The sequence below is a fragment of the Ahaetulla prasina genome, chromosome 1 (genome assembly GCF_028640845.1).
Source record: "Ahaetulla prasina isolate Xishuangbanna chromosome 1, ASM2864084v1, whole genome shotgun sequence".
NCBI lineage: Eukaryota > Metazoa > Chordata > Lepidosauria > Squamata > Colubridae > Ahaetulla > Ahaetulla prasina.
The window spans coordinates 3,225,995-3,244,938 of NC_080539.1; the positions used below are offsets into that span (position 1 = coordinate 3,225,995).

Genomic DNA, 18,944 nt, shown 5'->3' on the forward strand with positions numbered 1-18,944 from the left:
CTTTTATATCCTGTGGGGTGTGGCTCCATGACTCAGCACTTCCTAGGCCTGCCCCACCCTTGCTTCTGTTGTTCCCGCCTCTCCTGCCTATGAAACCTGGGGTCCAGCCAGGCCTGATTGCCATCAGCTGGCTCTGGAGGCGTGGCCTGGGGGGGGAAAGAGTCAGGGGACAGAGGCCTCATTATCTCCTGCACCTGGCCTGTCTCTGGCTCCTGGAGCTGAGCCAGGGAAGCCGGTGCTCTTGAGGTAAGTCCTGACGGCCCTTCCCCCTCACTTTCCAAGTCACTTTCTGGCAGGGGGCCCGGTTCGGGGGGCGCAGACACAACAAGGGGTGTCAAACTCGATTGAATTGAAGGGCGCACCAGGGTTGTGTTTGATCTTGGAGGGCGGGGAGGGCCATGCCCGAGGGGAGGGCGTGGCCATGGTGGGTGTGACACGGGACCCCTTGTTGGGGGAGGGGGCACCTGTGGTGGCCAAGTGCTAAGGCAGGACTTTCCTGTGACCCTCCCTCCCTCTCATAATGTTCTTCCCTCCCTCCCTCTCCTTCCTTCCACCCTCCCTTCCTCTCTCGCCACTCCTTCCTTTTCCTTCCCTCCTTTCCTCCCTCCTTCCTCGCCTTCTCTTTTCCCTTTCTCATCTTCCTCCCTCCCTCCCTCTCCTTGCTTCCACTCTCCCTCCCTCCCTCCCTTCCTCACTCCTCCTTTCCTTTTCCCTTCCCTCTTCGTTCTCCTTTCTTCTTGCTTCCCCTCTTTCCTCCTCCTTCCTTCCTTGCTCTCTTCCCCCCCTTTCCTTCTTTTTCTTTTTCTTTCCTCTTTCCCTTTCTCCTTTCTTGGATGCTCAAATGCAAAAGGGGAAACATTTCTCCTTTTTTGTTCAGTTTCTACATTTGTTTTGATAGCCCTCTGCCAGCGAAAACGGAGCTCTGTGTGTGTGTGTCAAATGGAGCCCCCCCCCACCCCCGCACCCTGTTTTCAGCCACAATGGTCTTCTCAGCCAGTGAAAACAGGGAGAGGGGGGCATGTGAGCCCCCCCCCAGCTCCATTTTCACTGGCAGAGGGGCTATCGAAACAAACTAAATACAAAACAAAAGGAGAAAAGTTTCCCCTTTTGCATCCGAGAAAGGGCAGGAAAGGAGAAAGGGAAAGAGGGAAGAAAAAGAAGGGAAGAAAGGAAGAGAGCAAGCAAGTTGCTGCTTCCAGGGAAGCCCCGCAGGCTAGATCTAAGCACCCCCATGGGCCGGATCCAGCCCCCCCCCCCCGGCCTTGAGCTTGACACCCTTGTGTTAGAGGGTTCCGCAGGACAAATGGGTGGGATGGGATCGCACCACACCTTAAGGAAGAAAAAGATTTAACACGAACCCAACAGGCTGCGTGAATCCAGGGAGTCGACTAACGACCACAACGGAGCCCAAAATTTGTGTTGCCGAGCGAAACGTTCGTTCTGCCCCATTTTACGACCTTTTTTCCCCCCGTTGTTAAGCGAATCGTTGCAGCTGTTAAGCGAGTCACACGGTTGCTAAGTGAATCGGGCTTCCCCATGGATTTTGCTCCTAAGGTCGCAAAAGAGGATCAGGTAACACACATACACACACCCCGGGAGACACTGCGACCGTCATAAATGCGAGTCAGCTATCAAGTCAGTCCGAATTTTGTTTCTCGTGACCGGGAGGACGCCGAAATGTGTCACATGTGTGAAAACATGGTCACGAATCACATTTTTTTTCCAGCGCCGTTGTCCTTTTGAAAGGTCACTAAATGAACGGTTGTAAGTCGGGGACCCCCTGCGCTTCTTCAACCATGGCAAGAGCAACCCTGAGCGTTGAACCATCTGGGCTCAAACTCGGAGCGGTTTTGAATTCTGCTCCTCCGTCTTCTCGAGAGGCTATAGCTGCAGGGGCTCAAATTTACCATCTGAGCTTCTAAGGGATGGAAACCACGCGGGGAACTTTAATTATGCAACTTGGCCGTTATAATAATTCACCTAATAAATTGAGGATGGTTGCCACGGAAAAGGCAGGAAGGCTGATCCGGGGTTCCTTTTATAAGGCCTTTTTATTTTGTATTTTATACTTCTTTTATTTTTTTATATTACATTTTATTATTTTTTTATCGTGCCTCGGTAAGGCCACACTTGGAATACTGCGTCCAGTTTTGGTTGCCACGATTTTATTTATTTTTTATTTTATTTATTTATTTATTTTTGTCACATCATCATATAAAAAGGATTATATAGTCTATAAACATATATATGAGTAAATATTAGGAGGTATAAGTGCCAATATGTATATAGGAAGAAGAAAAGAAAAACAATAGGACAGGAACGGTAGGCACATTTGTGCGCTTATGCACGCCCCTTATGGTCCTCTTAGGAATGGGGTGAGGTCAATAGTAGAAAGTTTTTGGTTAAAGCTTTTAGGATTATGGGAAGAGACCACAGAGTCAGGTAAAGTATTCCAAGCACTGATGATTCTGTTACAGAAGTCATATTTTCTGCAATCTAGATTAAAGCGGTTGACATTAAGTTTGAATCTATTGGTTGCTCTTGTATTATTGCAGTTAAAGCTGAAGTAGTCTTTGACAGGAAGGACATTACAATAGATGATTCTGTGAGTTAAACTTAGGTCTTGTCGAAGGCGACGGAGTTCCAAGTTTTCTAAGCCTAGGATTTCAAGTCTAGTGGGATAAGGTATTTTGTTGTTTACAGAGGAATGGAGAATTCTTCTTGTAAAATATTTCTGGACACGTTCAATTGTATGATGTCAGAGATGTGGTGAGGGTTCCAAACAGGCGAGCTGTATTCTAGAATTGGTCTAGCAAATGTTTTATATGCTCTGGTTAGTAGTGTGGTGTTTTTGGAAAAGACGATGTTAAAAAAAAAAAAGCTTGAGACTCTAGAACCGTTGATGGGGAACCTATGGCATGCGTAGCCGTATCAGTGGGCACGTGAGCTCAGCTCCGGTGTGCCAGGTGATTTTGGGCCCACCAGAAGTAGGGAAACAGGCTGTTTCCTGCCTCCGGAGGGCCTGGGGGTGGGGGGAAGGCCCGTTTTTCTCTCAACTGGCTCTAGAGCCTCTCTAGGAGTCGGGGGGGCGCGCAAAAATGTACCCCCCACCCTGGAGGTCCTCTGGAGGCCGAAAATGGCCCGTTTGCCAACTTCCAATCTCACTTCCGGTCGCGCATGGGAACGGGGCGCATAAAATTATGGGTGTGGGCACGTGCGCGCATGACGCCCCTCCACCCGGCGCCCGGTATGCGATGGCCAAAAGGTTAGCCATCACTGCTCTCGAAAGAGTGCAGAGAAAGGAGACTGGAGGCTAAAACATTTGAAGAACGGTTGCAGGAACTGGGTATGTCTAATTTGATGAAAAGAAGGACTAGGGGAGACATGATAGCTGTGTTCCAATATCTCAGGGGCTGCCCCAAAGAAGAGGGAGTCAAGCTATTCTCCAAAGCAGGACAAGAAGCAATGGGTGGAAACTAATCAAGGAGAGAAGCAACTTAGAACTAAGGAGAAATTTCCTGACAGTTAGAACAATCAATAAGTGGAACGACTTGCCTGCAGAAGTTGTGAATGCTCTAACACTGGAAATTTTTAAGAAAATGTTGGATAGCCATCTGACTGAGATGGTGCAGGGTTTCCTGCCTGGGCAGGGGGTTGGACTAGAAGGCCTCCAAGAGTCCCTTCGAACTGTTTTCTATTTCTATTATTTCTATATTTATTTCTATTCTGTTCTGTTCTAATTCTGTTTATTCCATTCCTGCTGTTGGGTGTCTCTTTAAAAGCCTGTTCGCATGGCTGCTTTTGGGTCTATAAATTGGGGGGGGTCAGGAGAAGTCTCAGGTTGAACCCTAGATACAGGTAGTCCTCGACTTACGACCACAATCGATCCCAAAATTCCCCCTGCTAAGCAAACAGTCGCTGAGTGAAATTTTGCCCCATTTTACAATCTTTCTTAACCAAACCATTGTTGCTTAAGGGGATCACTGCAAGTTGTTAAAGTTAGCCAAATCGTTGTTGAGTGAATCTGCCTTCCCCCTCTTGACTTTCCTGGTCAGAAGGTCGCAAAAAGGAGATCATGGGACCCTGGAACACTGCGGCCGTCATAAATGTGAGTTAGTGGCCAAGCCTCTGAATTTGGATCACGTGACCCTGGGGCTGCTGCAATGGTTGTGTGAAAAAACAGTCCCAGGTTCTTTTTTTGCCCCCAATATGGTTTAACTTTGAATGGTCACTATACGAACTGTTGCAAGTCAAGGACTACCCGCATTGTGACTATGTCCAACGTCAGCCAGTGTCAATAAACACGGACGCCCTTTGTGTCTATGGAGATTCTCCGTCCTCCAGGTCAGGGTTGCCCTGAAGGTGTTTTTTTCAAGAGGCAACTGGACTTTCTGGTTTTTCTTTTGAAGACGTTTCGCTTAAACGAAGCAACGTCGTCATTCCGTTGCTTTGCAGGAATATCGGAAAAGCTTAGAGCAGTAGTTCTCAACCTTTATAGTGCTGCGACCCCTTTAATACAATTCCCCACAATGTGGCGACCCCAACCGTAAAATTATTTTCGTTTTGAATTTATGGCGCCTGAAGCCGTCTTGGCTAGCGATCTGAACTGCTTGCGATTGCCTTGAGGACGGAGGCATTAAAGCGGAGACTCCTCCCCTGTTAAATTTATGGCGCCTGAAGCCAGATTAGGCTCGCGATTGGGAGTGATTGCAGCTGGCTTGAGAGGGAGACGTCAGAGCAAAGATTCCTCTCTTTTTTAATTTATCGCGCCTGAAGGCGAACTCGGCTAGCGGTTTGAAGAGCCTGCAGCTGGCTTGTGGAGTCAACCATTGGAGCGCGATTCTTCGACTCACAAGTATACTTCCCATATTTCCGATACTCTTAGGCGACCCCTGGCAAATCGTCATTCGACCCCCAACGGGGTCCCGACCCACAGGTTGAGAACCGCTGGCTTAGAGGGATCTTCAGCCAACACAACCTATGTGCACACACTTCAAACCCAAGAGTATACTAAGGCAGAAGCTTGTCCACCCCAAGGATCAAACACCCAGATACAAACTGAGTAACGTGGTATATAGGCAGTCCAATGCTGCGCAGGCTGCACTGGCTTCTGGTGATCTTCCGGGTGCAATTCAAGGTATTGGTTACCACCTTTAAAGCGCTTCATGGCACGGGACCTACTGCGACCGACGGCCTCCCAGCGACCAGTGCGCTCCCACAGGGTGGGCCTCCTTGGGGTGCCGTCGGCTAGACAATGTCAACTGGCGATCCCCAGGGGGAGGGCCTTCTCTGTGGGGGCTCCAACCCTCTGGAACGAATTACCACCTGGTATTCGCCAACTCCCTGATCTCCGGGCTTTTCGACGCGAGCTGAAAACATGGTTGTTTCATCGCACAGGACTGGCCTGATAGTTTTAATTGGGAATTTTAAACGGGTTTTTAATTGGAGTTAGCCTAAATTTAAATATTTCATTTTAAATTATCTTAATATTTGTAATATTGTTTTTTTATATGGCTGTAAACCGCCCTGAGTCCTTCGGGAGAAGGGCAGTCTAGAAATTTAAATAAATAAATAAATAAATAAATAAATAAATAAATAAATGCGGTGAGACGTGTGTAGATTGGGGAAACAAGACAACCGCTTCACAAACTCATGGCGCAACATAGGGGAACAAGCCTATCGCGACAGGATTTGAAAGACAAAGGTCCCTCTTTTGAAGGCAGCATTTTGGACAGAGAGGACCGCTGGTTTGAAACGGGTCCAAGTGGCCATCTAGGTCCAAACTGAACAGCTGCCTCTCAACAGAGGGAGACCACACCATCTATCTCTGGTCTACGACACAATCTTTCAGCAGTTCCAAGGCGGCTCCACACCTATTTGTATCACTCAGGTGACCCCGAGGACACAGATAAACATCCAAATGCTTCAACGAATCTCTCAAAAAGGATGCAAACGACCAGCTGTCCGCAAGGAATATCAATCCTTCCCTTCCGCACCATCCGGTCAGAGCTGAAGAAGCTTCTTGGATGAGAAGTGAAAAATCTTCCAAAAAAAAAAAAAATCCCCCAGAAAGTCCAGTTGACTCTTGGAAGAAAAAAAAAAAATGCACCTTTGGGACAGATGCCCTTCGCTGTTTCTCCAGCGGTATCCTGTCCTTCCTTTGGTGTCAGGGCCCAACCGCGAGGTAGGCTGGCTCTTCTTACGGAAGGAAAAATAAGCCACAAGGTGACCCTGGTCTGTCTCCGCATCTATTTTAAGCCACACGTCCCTATTTAGCAGCTGCCAGAAAGATTCCCTTCCACCACCATCCCCTCTGCAGGCACAGCGCAACCGTTTCCCGGTATCCTGAAAGAGCGGTGTGTTGTGATTTCTACACACACATACACACACACACACCGCCTGCTCCATGTGTTGCTTATATAAAAGCATTATGTAATGCAATTGCATAACAGGTGTGGCAGATTTTAGGGGCGTGCCATTCCCCTCATTTAAACCTGCCCGCCTTCCCTGGGTTGTGCCTTGTTTAGCAGGGGAAAAAAACCCCCCACAAATTGCTCCCCCTTTCAGGGAGATATTCCGACATGCAGGGTGGCTACAAACCCAGGTTGAATGAGTGCATCCTAGATTAGCTCTTGCAGATCACAGGAGTTAATACTACAAGAGGGGACAAAAGAAACTTCAAACTCAAAATTCAAGGAGAGAAGCAACCTGGAATTAAGGCGAAACTTCCTAACAGTGAGGAGAATTAATCAGTGGAACAGCTGGCCACCAGAAGTTGTGGCTGCTCCATCATTGGAGGCTTTTAAGAAGAGACTGGACAAGTCACTTGTCTGAAATGGTGGGGTGTCCTTGAGCAGAGTGCTGGACTAGAAGACCTCCAAGGTCCCTTCCAACTCTGTTATTCTAGTATTCTTTGGGAGGGAGGGAGGGAGGGAGGGAGGAGGGGAAAGAAAGGAAGGTCTGGAAAGAGGGAGGGAAGGAAAGAAGAGAGGGAGGGAGGATGGAAGTGTGAGAAAGAAGGGAGGGGAGGAAAAAGGAAGAAAGGAAGGCCTGGAATGGGAGGGAGGAAAGGGAGGGAGAGAGGGAGGAAGGAAGGGCAATGGTTGGAAACTAATCAAGAGAAGCAACCTAGAACTAAGGAGAAACTTAATCCAACAGTGAGGACAATTAACCAGTGGAACAACTTGTCATCAGAAGTTATGGGTGCTTCATCACTGGAGGTCAAAAGAAAAGAAAAGAAAAGAAAAGAACAGAAAAGAAAAGAAAAGAACAGAAAAGAAAAGAACAGAACAGAACAACAGTTGGAAGGGACCTTGGAGGTCTTCTAGTCCAACCCCCTGCACTTAAAAGACACTGAACAGCCCACCTGTCTGAAATGATATTGGGTCTCCTCTTGAGCAGGGGGTTGGACTAGAAGACCTCCAAGGTCCCTTCCAACTGTTGTTCTGATTGACTGACTGATTGAAACACAAAAGCAGGTCTTATTACGGACTTCTTAAAGCATCCGTCAAAAAAAATTATATCTTTGCTTTTTTCTGTTTCCATTCAGCTGAAAATATTACTTACAACTGTTCATCCAGTGACCTTTAGAAGTTACAACAGCACTGAAAAAAGTGACTTGTGACCGTTTTTCACACTTATGACCGTTGCAGCATCTCCACGATCACACCTGGATGCTTGGAGACTGGTTCCTGTTTACGACCGTTGCAGCGTCTCCCCTTTTTGCGACCTTCTCACAAGTCAACGGGGAAGCCGGATTCCGCTAACAACGACGTTACTAACTTAACGACTGCAGTGATTCGCTTAAGTGGCAAGATAAGGTTGTAAAATGGGGCAAAACTCAGCGAACTGCCGTTGCTTAGCGACGGAAATTTTGGACTCGGTTGTGATCGTAAGTCGAGGACCGCCTGGAGAGGCTGCTGGCTTTTAGATCAGCCGCCCACGGTCAGAGTCTCCTAGCAGGCATCTGATTTTAAGCCACAAAACTGAGGAACAACTAGAACTCCGAAACCTTTTGAAACTTTGAAAAACTCTTCCCGTTTTATTAGCAGATAAACCATTGGACCCTGGCAAAAAATAAAATAAACTATCCAGCGTTTGTGTTCTTCCCAGTCCAAACACGTAGCAGCCAAAAAACTCCAATTTTCTTTTGGTATTAAATGCCGATAAAACATCCTAGCAGCTCCGTTTCCAGATCCAAGCAGGAGATCTCAAGAACTTACGAAGGGGCTCCTCCGTGGCTCTTCTCCTTCCGTGGCAAATTTGGGATTCTCATCCGGCTGGGTTAACCTTGAGAAACCCCACCTTGGGGGGAAGGGGTGTCTCGAGAGGCCCACTGGGCCTGCTGTCCGCCACAGCGGCCGTCAGAAAGTCCTTGCTGGTGGGCCCCAGCTGCTACCGTAAGTAGTAGTCGATTACTGCGGAGAAGGCGGCAAAACCCCCGCAACCGAGGACCCCGGCTTTGAGGCCAGCTGCAAGGAAACGAGGAGAAGCCGATCATTAATTTGTTTGTGACTCACTGGTTCAATTGACAGGGAGTCCTCGTTTAGTGACCGCTCAAAGTTACGATGGAGCTCCCGACGTTTTATGGCTGTTTGCAGTATCCCACAGTGCATATAACCAATAATGGGTTTGCTTAGCGACCATGTTCATATAACTGCCGCCATGTTCTTTTAATCATGGCAGCGTTTACTTAATGACTATTACAAAGGAAAAAGGCTGTGAAATTGGGTGTGCTCATGTGGTGACCCTCTTAATGACTGGCAGAATTTACAACCATGATTCTGGGCTCAATTAAGGTCATTAAATCAAGGACTACCTGTAAAAAGCCACCCATCTCGTTTTTAGGTGACTTTAGGCCGCTATAAAATACATATTAGTAATATTAATAATATTAACATTACATATTAAATGGAAAAAAAAAACATAGCAACCAGGCACTATCTAACCAATCATTCACAATCAGTGCGGAGATGGGCTCTATCCCGTAGCTGGGTCTCCAGGCTCAGGGATAGAACCAAGTTTTAAGGCCTCATGAAAGGCCAAAAGGGAGACCTTGCTGGCTGGGGAATTCTGGGAGTTGAAGTGCACACATCTTCAATTTGCCAAGATTGAGAAACACTGGGCTAGATTCCTGCAACACAGTCCATCATGGTTTTTTAAAATTATTATTACTATTACTATTACTATTATTATTTATTATTACTATTATTATTTATTATTATTATTATTATTTGCATTTATATCCCGCCCTTCTCCGAAGACTCAGGGCAGCTTACACTGTGTCAAGCAATAGTCTTCATCCATTTGTATATTAAATACAAAGTCAACTTATTGCCCCCAACAATCTGGGTCCTCATTTTACCTACCTTATAAAGGATGGAAGGCTGAGTCAACCTTGGGCCTGGTGGGGCTTGAACCTGCAGTAATTGCAAGCAGCTGCTGTTAATAATAGACTGTCTTAGCAGCCTGAGCCACAGAGTTTATGTTTATTTCTTGGTTCATCCACAATTTAGAAACCCTACTAGGGAAAGAAACCCCCAGCAGAACTGGTAGCACAGCTCCGAAGACTCAAAACAGGCTCAAAACCTGCTGTGGCTCTCCCCAAAAATGCTTTCCCCAAAAGGCAACGGAAGTTTCTTTTAAAACGTTTGGCTTCTCATCCAAGAAACAACTTCGATTTGAGTTCAGTTTCAGCAGAACCTAAAAAGCTTCTTAGATGAGTAGCAAAACATTTTCAAGGGGGGGAAAAAAAACCCCAAGAGACTCCACTTGGTTTTTTGGTACAACCGAAAACCCTTCGGGACAAACATGACCTAGAGCCGTGATGGGAAACTTATGGCACGGGTGCCAGAGGTGGCACCCTCTCTGATGGCACGCGAGCCGTCATCCCATTTCAGCTCTGCTGCGCATGTGCACATGCCTCCCACCAGCCAGCTGGTTTTCGGGTCTCTGCCGCTCATGTGCGGGGGGCATGAGAGGGGTGCGTACATGCACGGAGGCGGGAGGCGTGCAGTGGGCACATGCGCATGTGTGGGGGCTGCATGCAGGGGGCGGAGCATATGTGCGGGGTCACATGTGCATTTATTTTTATTTATTTATTTATTTTATTCAATTTTTATACCGCCCTTCTCCTGAAGGACTCAGGGCGGTGTACAGCCAAGTAAAAAAATCACAGTATAAATATTAAAATATTAAATTAAAACAAACATATTATAAGGTGGCCGAATTTAAAACCATTTAAAACATTAAAATATAAATAACCCCAATAAAATTTTAGGCCAGTCCCGCTTGAATAAATAGGTGCGTTTTCAGCTCACGGCGAAAGGTCCGAAGATCTGCGCATTGGGGCGCGCAGACGTTTGCATGCACGCAATTTGTGCACTTGGTCTGGAAAAGGTTAGCCATGACTGACCGAGAGGATTGCGAATCTCCATAGAAATCTCCACCCCCCCCAACCCCACCCCTCAAAATTTAAATCAATCCAGTTCAAAATAAAGAGCTTACTCGGAGTGCCGTTCAATACACTTAGGGGACATTAGAGCTTGGGATTTCGAAAAGGAAATCTCTCCGCTGGCCCAGCTCCTTTTAAAAAAAATGAAATAACTGAAGATTTCCACGGCCAGCAAGGCACTCGCCTCGTTTGAACCCTGTGTCATGTTACGTTTTCTTCCACCTTGGCAACCTTGGGAGGCACGTGAGCTGCGCATCCCAGAAAGAGTGGCGCGCTGCCCACGTTCTGGCAAGCCGGTGTCTCGGCTTCTGCCAGCAGCAGCTGCAGCCGTGTGCCAAGTGCAGCTTCCTCGTACAGGAATGCCTGGGCCCCCGTCCCACCGTGGAACGTGGCCCAGGAAGCCTCTCAAAGATTGCTTGGAAGGCAGCCCTCACCTCGGAAACCAATGGCCCCGCCGGTGATGCAGCCGCTGGCGACGCTGTTCTTCCAATCGGATTTGCCTCGGTACTAGGGAAGCAAGAAAAGAGCCGGTCAAGAGATCGTCACCTGGGGATTTCTCCCTTTGTAGAATAGAATAGAAAAACAGAGTTAGTAGGGACCTTGGAGGTTTTCTAGTCCAACCCCCTGCTCAGGCAGGAAACCCTATACCTTTTCAGGCAAATAGTTATCCAATCTCTTCTTGAAAACTTCCAGTGTGGAGAATTCACAACTTCTGGAGGCAAGTGGTTCCACTGGTTAATTGTTCTAATTGTCAGGGAATTTCTCCTTAGTTCTAAGTTGCATCTGACCTTGAATAGTTTCCACCCATTGCTTCTTGTCCTGCCCTCAGGTGCTTTGGAGGATAGCCTGACTCCGTCTTCTTTGTAGCAACCCCTGAGATATTGGAACACTGCTATCATGTCTCCCCTGGTCCTTCTTTTCATTAAACTAGACATACCCAGTTCCTGCAATCGTTCGTCATATGTTTTAGCCTCCAGTCCCCTAATCATCTTTGTTGCTCTTCTCTGCACTCTTTCTAGAATCTCCACATCTTTTTTACATCGTGGCGACCAAAACTGAATGCAATATTCCAAGTGTGGCCTTACCAAGGCCTTATAAAGTGGTCTTAACACTTTACATGATCTTGATTCTGTTGATGCAATCTAGAACTGCATTGGCTTTTTTGGCAGCTGTAGTTCCAACCTTGCTCCAACCTGCCATTTATTTTAATTATTAAATTAATTTGCCGCCCCATCTCGCCACGCCTCTGAGGGATTCTCCAGAGATGCCACGGTGTTTCCCGTGCAAATAGAGGGGAGGTAAGGATTAGAGGGTAGAAAAGGTCTGGATTTATGAGCCGTAGTTGGAACCAGAAATCAATCCAAGATGTTGAAATAAGGAAGGACTGCATGGATGCTTCTAATAACATTGCGTACAGGTAATCCTTGACTTGCAATAATTTGTTTAGTGACCGTTCAAAGTTATAATGGCACTGAAAAAAGTGACTTAGGACTTCTTTGCATACTTAAGGAGAAACTTTAGGAGAAACCCTTCCATACTTCCACCTCTCACAATACTAGACAACACAGTATCAACAGTAGAAACCTTTAAATTTCTGGGTTCTATCATATCGCAAGATCTCAAATGGACAGCTAACATCAAAAACATCATCAAAAAAAGACAACAAAGAATGTTCTTTCTGCGCCAACTCAGAAAGCTCAAACTGCCCAAGGAGCTGCTGATCCAATTCTACAGAGGAATTATTGAGTCTGTCATTTGCACCTCTATAACTGTCTGGTTCAGTTCTGCAACCCAACAAGAAAAACACAGACTTCAGAGGATAATTAGAACTGCAGAAAAAACAATGGCTACCAACCTGCCTTCCATTGAGGACCTGTATACTGCACGAATCAAGAAGAGGGCCGTGAAAATATTTACAGACCCCTCACATCCTGGACATAAACTGTTTCAACTCCTACCTTCAAAACGATTCTATAGAGCACTGCCCACCAGAACAATTCTATTCTATTCTATTCTATTCTATTCACAACCGTTGCAGCATCCCCAGGATCAAAATTTAGACACTTGGCAAATGACTTGTGTTTCTGACGGTCGCAGTGTCCCGGGGTCATGGGCTCCCCTTTTGCAACCTTCTGATGAACAAAGTCAATGGAGAAGCCAGATTCACTTAACAACCGTGTTACTAAGGTGACAACTGCAGCAATTCATTTAACAACTGTGGCAAAAAAAGGTTGTAAAATGGGGGCAAAGCTCCCTTCACAAGCGTCTGGATTAGCAATGGAAATTTGGGGCCTGTGATCGTAAATTGAGGACTACCTGTAGCTCTTTATTGCTGTTCGCCTACAAAACAGAAATTTCCCAGACTAAAGCAACTACTTGCATAACTCAATATCTCTCTAAAAGGATGCAAATGACCAGCTAGTCTGCAAGGAGTATAAATCCTTCCAATCCCCACCATCCAGTCAGAGCTGAAGAAGCTTCTTGGATGAGAAGCGAAACGTCTTCAAAGAAAAAACCAGAAAGTCCAGTTGCCAGTTATCAGGGACAACCCTGACCTGGATGACCGAGTATCTCCACAGACGTATCTGCATTAATATTAGATATACTCTTGTGAATTTATATTTATTCATTTATTAAATTTATATGATGCACAACTCACTGCCTGAGGCAACTAGAGAGGGTCCGCCTTCACCCTGTTCCTATTTACTTTCCAAGCTCAGCTGTCTCCTGCAACTCCAGACTATAGTCCACCACAAATTTATGCTGATAATATAAAAACAATCAGTGAAAAAAAAAATGAAAATGGAGTATGGGATCTTGGGCACCGCCGACTATGCCTGTCTCTGTGTCCCTGTTGAAGCAACCCAAGAGTCTGAATTTTGAAAAGACTGGCGACTGAGATGCTCTTTGAAGCCCGCAGTTCCCGAGTATATGATATTTTAATGACTGCGTTTGCTTAAATCGCTCTCAGACACCGCACATATGTTTCTTGTATTTAAATAAAAAGAACATTAATGCGTTACGGATCCTCCCTATCTTCTAAGCTCAAAGAAAAGCTAGAGAAGAGCTCTAAAAACAGGATGTGGGCAGCTCTGGTTACAAGGACACAGAAGGATGGAGATTTTCAGCCTTCCTCCTCTTGTTTTTAAGGGAACCAAAACAAGACCATAGAACGTAAGGCTGGAAGGAGCCTTGGAGGTCTTCTAGTCCAACCCCCTGCTCAAGGTAGGAGATTTTATACCATCCTGATCAAATGGTTGTCCAGTCTGTTCTTGAAAACCTCCAGAGACGGAGCACCCACAACTCCAGGAGGCCAGCCGTTCCACTGATTAATTGTTCTCACAGTCAGGAAATTTCTCTTTAGTTTTAGGTTGGATCTCTCTTTAATGATCGTTCACTCATTGCTCTCTGGTACTTCGGAGAATAATTCTCTGCAACAGCCCCTAAAGGACTGGAAGACTGCTATCTTTGTTGTGGTTGTTCAGTTACTACATGACCCTACGGAGTACAGCAGGCCAGCCCCCCCCCCACCCATCTTCCACGGTCTCCCAGAGAGTTTGTGTCGTTGTGTCAAAGATACTATCTAACTATCTAACGTCTATCTAACCGTCTCATCGCCTGCTGTCCCTTTCTCCTTGGGGTGTTCTCCAATGAGTCCTCTCTTCTCATTTGGTGGCCAAAGTATTTGCGCTTCAGTTTTAGGGGAGACTGCTATCATGCCCACCCTAATCTTGGTCTTCAACAGACCAGACATACCTATATGTTAACGTTGCAGGATTCAATCTGAGTCGGCCCCTAGGCCCCTAGAGGACTATTCTTCTAAGCTTTTCAGACTCATTCTGGAGCCCATCCTCAGGGAACGTCTCTCTCTCTCCAGAAAGTGTGAACTCGGATGTTCTATGCTCTTTTAAGAACATGAGCAAGCAAGTCAGACAAGGATGGGTTTTATTAGGATTTTAATGGGGTTTTTATGATGTTATGTATTTTATATTTGAATTATCAGCCAATTTGAATAAGTTTTTTAATTCTGATTTTATTGTATTGTATTTATGAATGCTATTTTTATCTGGCTGTAAACCGCCCTGACTCCTTCGGGAGAAGGGCTGTATAGAAATTATATTATTATTATTATTATTATTATTATTATTATTATTATTATTATTATTATTATTATTATTATTATTATTATTATTATTATTAAGGAATCTCCAACTCATTTGTAGCCTCCCATTGCAGTGAACAAGGACATGCATTCCATTGTCGGGTGGAGATTAGCCAGAGAAATGACTGAAGCCTGGGAAAGGGACCCCTTGTCAATCAACAGGAGGGCTGATTTAGCACCAGCTGATGATGTTACTTAGGAGCCGAGGGCGCAGCGGCACAAGGAAACTTCAATGACTTAACAGCTAACCTTATGGTCCCAATTAACAACTAAAAACCACACACAACCAGGCACCACATAAATACTATGCATAGAACAGCCCAGTGCAGATATTTTGGACAGTGAAAAGTTCCCTGAAGATGGGCTCCAGAATGAGTCTGAAAGCTTGGAAGAATAAACCTCTGGTTCGTATAAATAAACCTCCTACCGTGTTTCCCTCCAAAATAAGACTCCGTCTTATATTTTTTTGAACCACGAAATAAGCGCTTGGCCTTATTGCCACGGGCTCAAAAGCCCTATTGGGTTTATTATCAGGGGATGTCTTATTTTGGGGAAAACAGGGTATCTATCTATTTATCTATTTATCTATCTATCTATCTATCTATCTATCTATCTATCTATCTATCTACCTACCTACCTACCTACCTACCTACCTACCTACCTACCTACCTACCGTGTTTGCCCGAAAATAAGACTCTGTCTTATATTTTTTTGAACCCTGAAATAAGCGCTCGGCCTTATTGCCATGCGCTCAAAAGCCCGATTGGGCTTATTATCAGGGGAGGTCTTATTTTGGGGGAAACAGGGTACTTCTCTCTCCCTCAACCGTTCATCATACAATATAGCCCCCAGTCCCTTTTCTCAATCAAGATCAAAACAAGGAAGTTACTCACAGATTCCACCAGGCATTCAGTGCAGGAGAACATGGCACCCACAATGGCAAAGTTTTTGGCGTACGACATGCCCCGTTGCCCCATATCTTTCAAGACCTCTCTGGCTGTCGGCGTGCGGTAGGGATCCTTAGGGTCAAATCCCACGTTGGTATCGATGCCAGCGGTGAAGACGCCAAAGGCACCCCCCAGGACGAAACCTGACAGATCAGAATTGCAAAGGGGTCAGTCAAGGGCGCTTCGCCCACGATCAAAATGATGGATGCATCTCTGCAGAGTCCTGCACATGGAGATCAAAGGCTTCCTTTCATGCCATCTTTGCTATACAAGGTTGTCATACACAGGTAGTTCTTCACTTATGACCACACTTTGAGCCACACATTTCTGTTGCTAAGCAAGACAGTTGTTCCATGAGTTTTGCCGCTTTTAAGACCTTTCCTACCATAGTTAAGTGAATTGCAGCTGTTAAGTGAATAACTCGGTCATTAAGTGAACCTGGCTTCGCCCATTCACTTTGAATGGGGAATTCTAGTCCCGCCTTAGGCATGAAAGCTGGCTGGGTGACTTTAAGCCCATCACCAGGAGACGGTGAATTCTAGTTCCCGCCTTAGAAATGAAAGCTGGCTGGGTGACTTTGAGCCAATCACCAGGAGACGGTGAGTTCTAGTTCCCGCCTTAGGCATGAAAGCTGGCTGGGTGACTTTGAGCCAATCACCAGGAGACGGTGAGTTCTAGTTCCCGCCTTAGAAATGAAAGTGTTGTGCCTTGCTCGCCCCCCCTCTCTGCAGCCGGGCCCCTCTCATCTCCTGCCAAACACTGATAGTACAGAAGAATGTCCTGGCATGCCTCCAGCCCCCAGTCCTGGCACCATGCCCGGACAGTCCGAGCAAGACGAATGGCCTGACATGCCTCCAGCCCCCAGTCCTGGCACCATGTCTGGACAAACGGAGCAGCTGGGCCCCTCCCCCACAGCCCCTCCCTCTGTGGGGGCTCCTACCCTCTAGAACGAACATCCCCCTGGCTTGCGCCAAATACCTGATCTTCAGACCTTTCGCCGCGAGTTGAAAACGTATTTATTTACTCGCGCGGGGCTGGCTTAAGTTTTTTGTTAGATTTTTTAAATTTTAAATTTCTAGATGAATTTTAATGGGTTTTTTAGATTTTAAATGTTTTTAAATTTTCGGCCAATTGTATAATAAGTTTTTTAATTTTGTTTTTAATTGTATATCGTTTTGTTCTTATTCTGGCTGTAAACCGCCCTGAGTCCTTCGGGAGAAGGGCGGTATAGAAATCTAATAAATAATAATAATAAATAATAATAATAATAATAATGTGAGCCTGGGGAAGGTGAAGCCAGTCACGAGCTGGAATTGCCGGCAGCTGGAGGCTGGACAGATCCCCGCTTCCGGAGAATGGAGAGGCGACGTCAGCAAAAGGGAGGGAGGGGCAGGCCTGGATAAATGCTGAGTTATGGAGCCACACCCCATGGCCTATATAAAGGATCTGCTTTCTGGCATTGTCTGAGTCAGGCAAAGTCTAATCTAGAATTGCTGAAGTCACACCTTGGATTCCTGCCTGCCCTGAGGACTCTGATAGGACTTTGGCAGAGCTGCAGAGGCACGCTTGAGACGGACTTCCCCGACCTGTCAGAGGAGGAGTGGGACATGACAGAAAGCCGGCTGGGTGACTTTGAGCCAATCACCAGGAGACGGTGAGTTCTAGTCCCGCCTTAGGCATAAAAGGTGGCTGGATAACTTTGGGCCAATCACCAGGAGACGGTGAGTTCTAGTCCCGCCTTAGACATGAAAGCTGGCTGGATGACTTTGGGCCAATCACCAGGAGACGGTGAGTTCTAGTCCCGCCTTAGACATGAAAGCTGGCTGGATGACTTTGGGCCAATCACCAGGAGACGGTGAGTTCTAGTCCTGCCTTAGGCATGAAAGCTGGCTGGATAACTTTGGGCCAATCACCAGGAGACGCTGAGTTCTAGTCCTGCCTTAGCCCTGAAAGCCAGCTAGGTGACTGAGCCAATCACAAGGAGACGGTGAGTTCTAGTCCCGCCTTAGCCCTGAAAGCCAGCTAGGTGACTTTGAGCCAATCACAAGGAGACGGTGAGTTCTAGTCCCGCCTTAGCCCTGAAAGCCAGCTAGGTGACTTTGAGCCAATCACAAGGAGATGGTGAGTTCTAGTCCCGCCTTAGGCATGAAAGCCAGCTGGGTGACTTTGAGCCAATCACAAGGAGATGGTGAGTTCTAGTCCCGCCTTAGGCATGAAAGCCAGCTGGGTGACTTTGAGCCAATCACCAGGAGACGGTGAGTTCTAATCCCGCCTTAGGCATAAAGGCTGGCTGAGTGATTTGGGGCCAATTCCTCTCTCTTTCAGCCCAGCCCACCTCACAAGGTTGTTGTTGTAGGGGAAACTAGAGGACGGAAGCAGTATTCCCTGCCTTGAGTTATTTATAACAACAATAAAGGTGGGTTTAACACAGAAGGCCCATAGCTAAATTTCATAAAGGTGTTAAAATAGAAATAAAGATATTTCTATTTGAGAAGGGTGGCCAATAGTTAAATTAATGAATGAAAATCAATAATTCAAAATACACTTTCTAGCAAACCCGGGGGCGAGGAGCTATCTGACCCATCATCCTCACCCACTCCCTGAACCCTCAGGCGGGACTGGCAAAAATTAAGAGCTGCAACTCTCGCCACGGCCTCCAGGGGGCAGCAACGAATCGCGAGAAGTCCCTCTCTATCGCCCCCTAGCGGCCGCCTGGAATATCGCAGAGGCGAGAATGATGGGAGTTGTAGTCCTCGCGACTCCAGAGCAAGCGAAGTCGGCCTTCCAGGGAAAGAAGACCCACCGCCGACACAGGCCAGCGCCGCTTTGAAGCCGCAGCTCTCCATGACTCGTTCGACCATCTTCTGCTCGGGGCTCTTGACCGGCGCCGGGAAGCCCCCGAGGACGCCCGGCGGGAAATCCGGCCTCGGCCCTCGCTTTTCTCCCACCAGGTACTCCAGCAAGAGGCTGTACTGTAGCGGCGAGGCCGCTTCCGTCGCCTTGCCGGCTTCATCGGGCTTCTTCGGGGCTCTGGGGAAGGCCGCCGCCATTTGCGCCGCTTCTTTCTCACCCTCCTCACAACTCCAAGACTACAGCTCCCGTCATGCCGTTCGCCACTCGCCCCGGCTTTCCCAATGGGGGGAAGCGTCGCGGAGCTTCACGGGAAATTTAGTCCAATCACCGTAGAGGGGAAAAAACACCATTCGTTTGCATTTGTATTCGAGTGCGCAAGCGCACCTCTTAGCCAATCCTGCTGCTTGCTTTCAGCCGGACTACCATTCCCGGCGTGCCTTTCAAAGGTTGGTGAGCCAAATTCGCTCTCCGTGGGCAGATGGGACTTGTAGTTTTGGTGGGCTCGGGGAAGTCTTTGACCTGCGCGAGG

At 46.9% G+C, this 18,944-nt stretch overlaps 1 protein-coding gene across 3 annotated transcripts; it reads right to left on the reverse strand.

Annotated features, from left to right (window-relative positions):
* Window positions 1-1,090: 1,090 nt before the first annotated feature.
* TIMM22 (translocase of inner mitochondrial membrane 22) lies at window positions 1,091-18,683 on the reverse strand. 3 transcript variants are annotated; one of them, XM_058163989.1, is made up of 4 exons: window positions 18,366-18,679; window positions 15,509-15,705; window positions 10,888-10,960; window positions 8,013-8,471 (listed from the first exon to the last, which is right to left on the reverse strand). In XM_058163989.1, the coding sequence occupies exons 1-4, from the start codon at window positions 18,610-18,612 to the stop codon at window positions 8,395-8,397; spliced, it is 594 nt and encodes a 197-aa protein (XP_058019972.1). In that variant the 5' UTR covers window positions 18,613-18,679; the 3' UTR covers window positions 8,013-8,394. The 3 variants fall into 3 exon arrangements, with proteins under 3 accessions (XP_058019975.1, XP_058019972.1, XP_058019974.1); XM_058163992.1 differs by lacking the exons at window positions 8,013-8,471; window positions 10,888-10,960 and adding an exon at window positions 1,091-2,809 and having other exon boundaries at window positions 18,366-18,683; XM_058163991.1 differs by lacking the exon at window positions 10,888-10,960 and having other exon boundaries at window positions 18,366-18,681.
* Window positions 18,684-18,944: the final 261 nt, after the last annotated feature.

What these genes read in the sequence shown, in the direction of transcription:
- TIMM22 (XM_058163989.1), bottom strand. Translation starts at nt 18,612, where the DNA reads ATGGCGGCGGCCTTCCCCAGAGCCCCGAAGAAGCCCGATGAAGCCGGC. An exon ending in CTGAATGCCTGGTGGAATCT is followed by an intron (nt 10,961 to 15,508) that starts GTGAGTAACTTC and finishes TTGCTTCCCTAG; the next exon opens with TACCGAGGCAAATCCGATTG. An exon ending in CGGGGCCATTGGTTTCCGAG is followed by an intron (nt 8,472 to 10,887) that starts GTGAGGGCTGCC and finishes GTTTCCTTGCAG; the next exon opens with CTGGCCTCAAAGCCGGGGTC.